We start from the raw sequence: 10,360 nt of genomic DNA, 5'->3' as shown, positions 1-10,360 counted from the left end.
GCTCCAGTATTACAGCTACGGTACAACTGGTGTCATCATCCCGATTGCCACCATGGTAAAAGTAATAACACACTTCTTCACTAGGTTTGATGACAAACTCTGGTTAGGGATCTGCATAGACAAGTGTGTGATTTCAGCCTCTGCACTGCAATAATACAGATACGATGGATGCATTATATTTAAATGACAGAATTTGAATTAAACAAACTGAACCAAACTGCTGTTGTTCCTCAGTTTGTTCAGCCTGGGAACTCGTTTGGATGTTCAGTCTGTTTGCATATTGTATCTGTTCTCTTGCACACACTGGCTGCACAGAGGCACACAGGGCTTCTGCTGACCACTGTTATTGTCGGATAATATTTAATTTTCCGTGTGTGTGTGTGTGTGTTGAACGCATGAGTGGAGCTGAAAAATGAAAGAGAGAGAGATTTCATATACAGTATAAACCTGCATTGGTGTTATAACCCTATTAGTTTAACACTGAGATAAGTCATCCTTGATCTTACTTGCTTGATTAACAACCTCTGTGTGTGTTGCACTTAATCCGTGTGTGTGATGACCTCACAGGGTGGTTATGTTTTCACTGGTGTCAATTTGATCCTGGTTAAATATTGTCCTGTCTGACTCAGGTTAAGGAAGAGTGGGATCAAGGTGAGGCTGATTATTTAGATCTGGATGCAGGATTTTGTATTAAAGATTCAAGGGCATTCGTCGACATTTGTCATGTTTCTAAAAAATATATCTCAAATTTGAACCAGAAGTATTTTTTTTTTTACAGATTTCACTTCAAAATATTTGATTGGTTAATGATAAATGATTTTAATATATTTTATTTATTTTGTCCTATGTACTCTGTCTAAGAAGTTGGACAAAGTGGTCAGGCAGAGAACACGGAGCGAGACCGACCGGTCAGCGGGAGGAAAAGCTTCAGTGGATGATTGATCTCCCGGGATAGTTTGACCTTAGGAGGCTGTATAGGAGATCTTTTGTCCCGAGGGCCAACAGGCTCTTCACTAGGTCACTTTATGACTGTCATTTATCTTTGTATCTATTAGGTAGGGAACAAATCAGCACAACTGGGAACAATGTGGAGGAAATTCCTGAACTTCCTAGAAATTGGCATTGGCATTCTTAACTTTCTTTCCCTTATTCTTGTATTTTTGCTTATATTGGATTATTCTTGTCATATCTATCTATCTATCTATCTATCTATCTATCTATCTATCTATCTATCTATCTATCTACCTACCTACCTACCTACCTACCTACCTACCTACCTACCTACCTATCTATCTATCTATCTATCTATCTATCTATCTATCTATCTATCTATCTATCTATCTATCTATCTATCTACCTACCTACCTACCTACCTATCAATCTATCTATCTATCTATCTATCTACCTACCTACCTACCTACCTACCTACCTACCTACCTACCTACCTACCTACCTACCTACCTACCTACCTATCTATCTATCTATCTATCTATCTATCTATCTACCTACCTACCTACCTACCTACCTATCTATCTATCTATCTATCTATCTATCTATCTATCTATCTATCTATCTATCTATCTATCTAGCTGTGCCACACTTTTCTCAAAAATCAATATGTCCCTTTCTGTTTTTAGTCCAGTCTCCATTCTTGCTGTACTCAACTGTACTCGTGTATGTGTGTGTGTGTGTGTGTGTGGCATGGAGAAAGAGAGAGAGAGAGAGAGAGAGAGAGAGAGAGAGAGAGAGAAAGAGAGAGAGAGAGTTATGTTGTGTTGTGTTGTGTGGAGGGGAGAGGGGAGGAGGGGGGAGGGGAGGGGCTGCTGTTTGCTGCCCTGTTATCAGCCCGCAGAGGGGGGCGGAGAGGGGGGAGGAGAGGGGGAGGAGGGGTCACAGCGCGCGGAACATCCTGCAAACATCTGACACTCAGAACAAAACTCGGCGCGGGGGTTTTCCTCTCTCCATTCCCCACGCATCTGCGCTCTTCCTGCCGGGATGTGTCGGCATTGTTTGTCCTCCCCCAGAGAAGCGGCGCAGTGAGGAGCGTAGAAGCTGCAGTTTGTAGTTGTTGGAGGAGTATAGTTAAGTGTTGGAGCGGCGGGGCGAAGTGTTCAGGTCAATGCCCCCGCTGGATGTGTGTTCATGTTCGGACGCACGGCGGTGAGACGTTATGGAGAATGGAGACGCCGTAGGAAGAGACCGACGCACGCACACACACGCGGTGGACATGGGCTCAAAGAGGACAACACTTGGGAGGTAGAAAGTGTGTTTTCATTTATTTCACAGACGTTTCCGGCGTAATTAGAACTAGGACGCTGTTTCTCATGTGTGCCAGCTCCCGTGCATCCATGCGCACTGACGCGCAGGCACAGCAGCAATTAGACGGATGTTATAGATTAGTTTGTGTGTGTGTGTGTGTGTGTGTGTGTTTGTGTGTGTGTGTGTGTTTGTGTGTGTGTGTCAGAGTGTGAGTGGTGAGCTTGGAGACTATTTACTTGCATTACTCATTTAATAATAAAGAAATGAAAAGAGAACTGATAAACTATTAAATGTTATTGGTCAGAATCTCTCTCTCTCTTAACATGCATGTTTATGTCCTCATTAATTTCTCTTTGTATATATGTATTATTTATTTACATCATGTCATTCTGTTGTTGGTTGAGCTAATTCTGCAGTATAATTGCATATTAATTGTCATTACTGCATTATGTTTTCATGATTGTTTACAACTTATTCCTCATTTTATGCATGAATGGACATCTTAAATAAGGCAGACTTGTTGTGTGGAACTTTGGCCCCAGTAGAAAGTTGGGCTGTGAAAGGTCAGACGATTTAGTCATTTATGTCACAAACTGTCTGTTTATCACATGGTAATGTTTTTGCTTTTTATGCATGTGTGTGTGTGTGTGTAAATGGGTGTTTGCATGGGAGTCACAATCGTGAGAACCCGAGTTTGAATCCCTGAGGAGGTGAACTTGATCTGTACTGTGAGAAGAGGAATAGCCCTGGAGTTACAGAGCAGACACACACGCACACACACGCGCACACATGCACGCACCCACACACACACATGCACATTGCATACATATTATACTATCCAGATCCCAAAGCTCAGATCCTCTTAAATGCAAGCGATCCTATTAATGTATGGAATGTGCTCTAATGGGCTTTCTGCAAGTAAACACTTACCTTTCACACACACACTCACACACACACACACACACACACGTCAACATGCATTCTACCAAACATTTAAGAGGAAGGACAGAAAAGTAAAGACAGTAAAGACAGAGAATGGACAGAAGAAAGGAGAGGAAGAGAGAATGATTGTTGATGTGATGATGACAACGATGTCCTTCATGATCAGAGCCCTGGTGTTCTCTTACAGTTCATTACACACACACACACACACACACACACACACACACACACACACACACACACACACACACACACACACACACACACACACTGTCATAACTGATTAGTGGACATTACAGCGTTTCATTCAGGTCCATTGATAGGCGTACAATGCGGCCACAGTTCCAGAGAAACCTGCTCCTTTGTAGCAGAGTTGGCTCAGCCTACTTAGCGGCACAAACAGGGATCCACACTCAGTCCAGTGTTACAGCACTACAAACCTTATTTCTGTGGAATGCACCTCGGCACATTTCAGATCAGAAGGCTTCTGATGCACCTGAGAGAGGAAGTCTTCATAATCCAAATACAGCAAATACATAAATAAATCCTATGTTCAATATCATATATATATATATATATATATATTATTAATAAACATGTTTGGTCGGGACAAATGTGGAAATTCAAGAATTCTGGATAAGGATATGGAACATGGCAGGATTAAAAACAATAAAATAAATAAATGACATACTGTACTGTATATTTATTAAAAATGATTATAATAATAAAGAATGCGATAGGAAAACAAAAACAAAAGACTATTAACAAGGACAAGGAGTGTTTCTCTGTAATAATGTATGAATTACTCCTTCATAGAGCATAAAGACCCGTTTTTATAAAATACAGACTATTTAATATTTATGAAATAGATTTATTTTATTCTTAATCTGTAATTACATTCACGTGTATCCAGTATCAGAGGAGAATATCTGTCATGCTCTAATATTGAGGAAGCTCATGTAATTGTAAGCGTTGTGTCCATGTTTGATCTTTGTCAGAGAGGAGGAGCCATGTTTCTGTCTCCTGATCTTTCTCCTCACAGCTCAGAATAAATAGAGCGTTACAACAAACAGCTCTGGGACGCACGCCTGTGTTTACAGGGGGATAAGTGTGTGTGTGTGTGTGTGTGTGTGTGTGTGAGAGAGAGAGAGAGAGAGATGTGAACCGTAGTGTGTTTATATGTAATCACATAACACAGCTGAGTGGCGTGACACACCTGTGGCCCTTTGCATTTGGAGATACAATTCAATTAGCCTGTGTGTGTGTGCATCCTGATGTGTAAATGCGCTTTCATAACAGCTCCAGATGTGTTTCCCCCGTAAACTGGGATTGAGAGACTTACTGCTGATTAAATTGCTGTACACACACACACACACGCACACGCACACACACATGCGTAGTAACTTTCTCAGAGCAATTGACAACATCAATAATAAACAATAATGCAAATGTTAAATAGTTCATTGTTAGTAATCAAAAGCTTCCAGTTGTTGTCGTGATCAAAGAGTGACATTACTAGAGACCATAGCAACGGTTGCCTCAGCAACGATGGGGCACACTTAAATTCATACAACGTGACGTGGATTAGAGACCTGTTTGCTGTAAATCGTTCAAGAATGACCATTACACACACACACACACACACACACACACACACACACACACACACACACACACAGGCCTTCAGGGGTTCAGCACAGTAAGTTATTAACCACTAAAACAGCAGCTTGCACTCATTACCTGACCCCCCTCCTCTCTCTCTCTCTCTCTCTCTCTCTCTCTCTCTCTCTCTCTCTCTCTCTCTCTCTCTCTATCTCTCTCTCTCTCTCTCTCCTTGTGCCCTCTCTTCTTCTCTCCTCCCCCCCTGCTTCTCAGGTTCATGAATTGCAGAGTGCCAGCCAGTAAAAGATACCAGCCCACTGAATATGAACACGCTGCTAACTGTGCCACACATGGGGTGAGCTGATACCAACACACACACACACACACACAAGCACAATTCACTGATCCACTGAGAAGATGGAGAGGACAGTGAGGACAGCGTTCTGGTGAGTGGCGGCGGTGGCTGTAATCTGTGATTCAGCCTGTGGCTCTCTGTAATCTGCTGTAATCCCTCAGCACATCTGTTTGAGAGAGAGCGGAGGGACACGACTATAATGACCACACTGCAGCAAACACTGTAACCTGTCTTTTCACATTCACTCACTCACTCACTTGTTCCTGTCTTCCCCACTGTGATGTTGTATCAAAGCACCAGGAGCATTTGAACCTGAGTCTGTGAACAGAATGAGCTCTCTGCAGCATCAGTGTCTCCTGCTCTCACCGAGGAACGGGAACAATACCAGGAAACCAATTAGGGAAGACTGAGGGACAACGATGATCATGTGGCACCTTTGAGAAAGCAGAGGATCTTCTGGGATCATTTTAAAATGAATTTGTCAATGTGTAAATACAGTCAAACATATTTCAAACAGAGGCTTGATCCTTCAGTCACAGTTAATAAAGCAAATACTTAACAAATTCCTTCCATTTGGTTTGTAAGTTGTTGCTTTAGTTCACAGGAATGGGACTCTAAGTGGTGAAGTTAAACAATGAAGCGTGTTTTGTGTCTCTCCTGTAGTTTTGGATCATCCCAAGTCTGGTGGGCGGGTCTGTGCTCTACTTCCTGTCTGGGGACCAACAGCATCGCGTGGCTGCGTGGCTGTATGGGGCCGGCCTCACCGGCCTCTTCATCACCTCAACACTTTTCCACACCGCAGCATGGAAGATCAGCCACCTCAGGTCTGTGTGTGTGTGTGTGTGTGTGTGTGTGTGTGTGTGTGTGTGTGTGTGTGTGTGTGTGTGTGTGTGTGTGTGTGTGTGTGTGTGTGTGTATGTGAGTATGAACTGCACATTGCCATTGACGTCATCCAAATCTAAGAAAACCAAAAGGCTTGAGACAACAGATGCTGCTATTTGCCCTAATGATGGAGTCTAAGGTGTGTCACTTGATGATTCATGGCTTCCTCAGAAGTCTGGTTGCAGGTTTGGGCTGCAGGCTTTGGCAAAATGACAACCCGCTTCAAAAAGTGGAGTTTGACTTCTCTGGTGGGGATGGACCTGGAGTTATTCTGGGAGATTGACTTTTATGAACGAGAGACAGAGTACTTGGCTTCACCGTCACAAACAACAGCAGCTCAGGAATCAAACATCTCGTCTCCTTTCCCCAGAGTTACTCACAAACCCCCAGTTTAGTGCAGAGAAGGGAAGTTTAAGGGTTCAACTGCGGGTGAGGTTAACCACGATGATGACTCAGAAACCCGTAGAGAGTTGAAAGGAGAGATCGATAGTGTGAGCAAAGCATTGAAAGCCATGTTGACTGGGAAACACAACCACTCATAATGTCAGGGTTTATTATCTGAGGTAATTGGGAAAATTATGGACGGCTGACACACCTGTTATACACAACCTCTCCTCTGCTTCCTGTCCTTTATTCTCCCTCTCTCTCTCTCTCTCTCTCTCTCTCTCTCTCTCTCTCTCTCTCTCTCTCTCTCTCTCTACCTCTGTCCTTTCCCCACAACAAACACTGTTGCAAGTTGAGGCACAGGGTCACAGGATATTTCTGTTCTGCTTGTTTGCCAAACAAGTTCCAAAATGCCTATAACATGTAAAGACACAAACTTTCTATTATGGCTCTGAACAAGTTCCACCCCCCCCACACCCGTCTGAGGCTGAGCTTTCCCACACATGGAACGGCTTTGGCAGGAACCTGTTTGGCCTCAGACGATTCCTCCGTATCACATTTGTCATTTTAGAGATAATGGGCGGTGATGCAGTTACGTCGTTCCCCAAAGTGGAGGTGAGTACGACCTGACTCAAGCTCTCGTCCTTCTTTGTGTGTGTGCAGGAAGATGGAGCAGCGTTTCCACATGTGTGACAGAATGGCCATCTACTTCTTCATTGCCGCCTCCTACTCCCCCTGGTTGGTCTAACTCACGTCTCTGCTGCCCAGGAATTATAGATGATAGCCGACGCACACACACACATGCACAATCCCAGCGACTGTAGTGTAATTATGGATGTGCGACGTGTCCCATCAGGTTGATGCTGAGGGAGCTGGGGCCCTGGGCGGGTCACATGCGCTGGCTGATCTGGGTCATGGCTTGTGTTGGATCCATGTATGTCTACTTCTTCCACGAGAGGTAACACACGGCTCCTCTCCCCGTCTGACACTATCTGAAGTGTTTACACCAAACATCTGAGTCTGTTTGAAGGCCAAACAATCACACAGCAACAGTCTGCACCAATACAGTCGGAAGTGTGACATTTTCTTTCCCTGCTGGCAGGTATAAGCTGATGGAGTTGCTAGGATACGTGGCCATGGGAGTCGTTCCGGCTTTGGTCATCCTGTTCATGGTAAGAACCCACCAGGCACGTCTTCATCTCATTCCTTCCTGCCGTCGTGCTTCACATCCCCGCCGACCCTTTTCTAAAGCGGCTCTGTGTTCCAGGTGGATCGTGCAGGTGTGTGTGAGCTGGCGGTGGGAGGGTTCTTCTACGTGGTGGGGGTGGTCTTCTTTAAGAGCGATGGCGTCATCCCGTTCGCCCACGCAATCTGGCACCTCTTTGTCGCGATCGGAGCGGCAATTCATTATTACGCCATCTGGAGGCATCTGTACCTGCCTGAGCCGCTGCTGCAGACGTCCAGGTGACGTCCAAGCTGCACTCATGCTTTGATCACAGGGATCCAAGTGACTGACAAGGAAGTCCTATTGTTGGCTTTCAAGGAGACTGAACACTGTGTTCCCACCAACCACAGTAAGTGGTTACATGTGGAGAGATGTAGAGGTTCACATCAGTGCTGACACACACTCTAATGTTCTGATTAACAGTCTGTCTGGCCAACCGGCCCGGTCATTAGGATTGTCTGGACAAAATGTTCCACACAGCGTGAAGATTATGGAAAGTAGAGCCGTCTATAGTTCCACATGTGCCAAACAGAACCGTGGGTTGGATCGGAACCCTCTCACCCACACACACACAGATGAAAGGACGCATGCACCTCTCCAGTGTTCATTTGTTTCATGTTCCATCTTCCTCAAACGTCTTCAGACGTCCTTTGTTTCTCTTTTGCTGGGTACAAACAATAATGGCAGTTGTTCATTAGTACTCCTGTGTCTGACCGCTCAGTGATGCTCGGCTCTGCGAGCTTCACCCAGCTGTTCCCAAACACACAACATACAGTACCTCCTGCTGGAACATGTTATTGTTGTTGCTATTGATGTCTCCAGCAAAAACAGAGTATCTCATATCAGCAGTGCAATATTCTGGCCAGAGTCCCAGAACAGCATCCATTGGGTGTGATTCATAAAGATTCATACTTCACAGCACCAAGAGAAATATGTGCCGTGACAATTTAGGTCATTATGCACAGCAGGTGAAAGCCAAGGAAGAGCCACACTCATCACACAGATCTCTCTGGTGCAACGGCAAAGAGACATTTCAAAACAACATCAATGTTCTGAGCCGCAGGAGACGTGGTGGAGACGTGGTGAAGAGTGTGTGTGTGTGTGTGTGTGTGTGTGTGAGGCAGAGGGGCTTTGCAAAAAGTAAACTAAAATGTGTGCGAGATCCGATCAAACTTTCCCATTTAAATAAAGTGCCTAATCAACCACATGCTTAGATAGAAGAGACAAGTTCATCTAAATCTACTCACTTACTTTGCGAGGAAGTTAGGAAATACTGTGGTAACGCTGTCTCTGTCTCTTATGAATCACATCCATGGTGTCGTTCCAGTTGTCTGTTGATTCTGCCTCAGTTATTGTGATCATTTGTAGTCTTGTTTTATTTGTTTTGACATTGGAAATATTTCTGTGATCTTTGTATTCCACTGTGTACAAAAACAAGCTAAACAGGAGTCTTTATAAACGGACCAATCAGCAGTGAGCCTCAGGCCGCCGTACCTGAATGTTCCTGAGTTCTTGTAAATGTTCCAGTAATGTAAAAGGAACTAGACTTCTGTGTGAGTAACCTGATCATGTCCATCACTACACTCACTACCTAAGCAACTACATTCCACTTCCACTTCCACTCCAGATGAGACAGTCTGAATCAGGCGGTGGCTTGGTTTTCATGATACACAGATTCTCTGATGATGGTGCTAATCGCTACATTTGAACTCACTGTCACTGTTTGCTTTGATTTTTTGACTTTTTCTAACTTCTGCACAATCACAGAATAGCATGTGGACGTTGGACATTGTCCTGTCTGTCTGTCGCAGCAGTATTGAACACATTCCTGTGGGAGTAACTGAGCATCAAATGCTCTGCAAACCACATTTTAGCTGCCAGTGAATTCATAAACATCTCACACCTCATCTTTAAATGGAGACTTTTACCACTTTAAGCAGCCAGATGATTGTATTATTGCATATATGTATGTGTTGTGTCTATAAATCTCTAGATCTTAACAAACCCTGGGGAGAACTGTCTGTAGGTCAGGGTCAAGTGATCATTCTAGTTAGGATAACTTCAATCCAGCGCTGTAGTGATGTATAAACGCCATCAGTATGAAAGAGTCACAGTCTAACAGGAAGTGTCTGCCAAGAATGGATCCTCTCAGTGTTTTCTTCACCTTTGTCTCGTTCGGAGGACGATGCTTGTGCCTGTTGTCTATGAGAGATGAGATGAGTGACGCTCTCTAACCTGGAAGCACTTTCCTCTCAGCAGCATCAATGCTAATACTTTCTCCTGACCTTTTGTTTCCAAATCTTCCTGATATGGCAGGTTGGTTGAATACTTTGAAGTCCTTTATCTAGTAAATCAATTTTTCCACAAAGCTTTTATAAATCTATTTTCTATCCTATTCAGGGTCACGCAGAGAGTGACATCTCACACACACACACACTCCTATTCACACGTAGGGCCCATTAAGCTTTGTGTCTTTACGTGTGGGAGGAAACTGGAGAACACGGAGGAAACAGATACAGAAAGGGCACAAGTTGGAATTTGGTCTGAGCTGGATTTGAACCGAGGACCTTTTGGCTGTGAGGCTCTAACTCAGGAATGCATGATTATTTATCAGAGGTTCTATTTTATGAAATGAGATTTTCTGACTAAATCACTGAATTAAAGAAGATTCACTATGACAACATGGATGCTCTGTGTGTGTTTTGTGGGTG

General features: G+C 44.0%; 1 protein-coding gene across 1 annotated transcript; it reads left to right on the top strand.

Moving 5' to 3' along the window:
* The first annotated feature begins 1,892 nt into the window (after window positions 1–1,892).
* Window positions 1,893–10,330, top strand: mmd2a (monocyte to macrophage differentiation-associated 2a). Its single transcript, XM_076164569.1, has 7 exons — window positions 1,893–2,256; window positions 5,077–5,158; window positions 5,822–5,982; window positions 7,088–7,162; window positions 7,281–7,382; window positions 7,527–7,596; window positions 7,692–10,330. The coding sequence occupies exons 1-7, from the start codon at window positions 2,171–2,173 to the stop codon at window positions 7,890–7,892; spliced, it is 777 nt and encodes a 258-aa protein (XP_076020684.1). The 5' UTR covers window positions 1,893–2,170; the 3' UTR covers window positions 7,893–10,330.
* The last annotated feature ends 30 nt before the right edge of the window (window positions 10,331–10,360 follow it).

The sequence above is a fragment of the Genypterus blacodes genome, unplaced genomic scaffold (assembly GCF_046128005.1).
Source record: "Genypterus blacodes isolate CSIRO-AG114 ecotype Tasmania unplaced genomic scaffold, CSIRO-AGI_Gbla_v1 ptg000137l_1, whole genome shotgun sequence".
In the NCBI taxonomy this organism is placed as follows: Eukaryota; Metazoa; Chordata; class Actinopteri; order Ophidiiformes; family Ophidiidae; genus Genypterus; species Genypterus blacodes.
The sequence above is the reverse complement of the archived record's forward strand: the minus strand, read 5'-3'. Positions and strand labels throughout refer to the sequence as shown.

Bases quoted from the DNA above. Each gene is read 5' to 3' on its own strand.
- mmd2a (XM_076164569.1), top strand. From the start codon at position 2,171: ATGGAGAATGGAGACGCCGTAGGAAGAGACCGACGCACGCACACACAC. The intron at 5,983-7,087 runs GTCTGTGTGTGT...GTGTGTGTGCAG, and splicing joins TGGAAGATCAGCCACCTCAG to GAAGATGGAGCAGCGTTTCC. The intron at 7,597-7,691 runs GTAAGAACCCAC...TCTGTGTTCCAG, and splicing joins CTTTGGTCATCCTGTTCATG to GTGGATCGTGCAGGTGTGTG.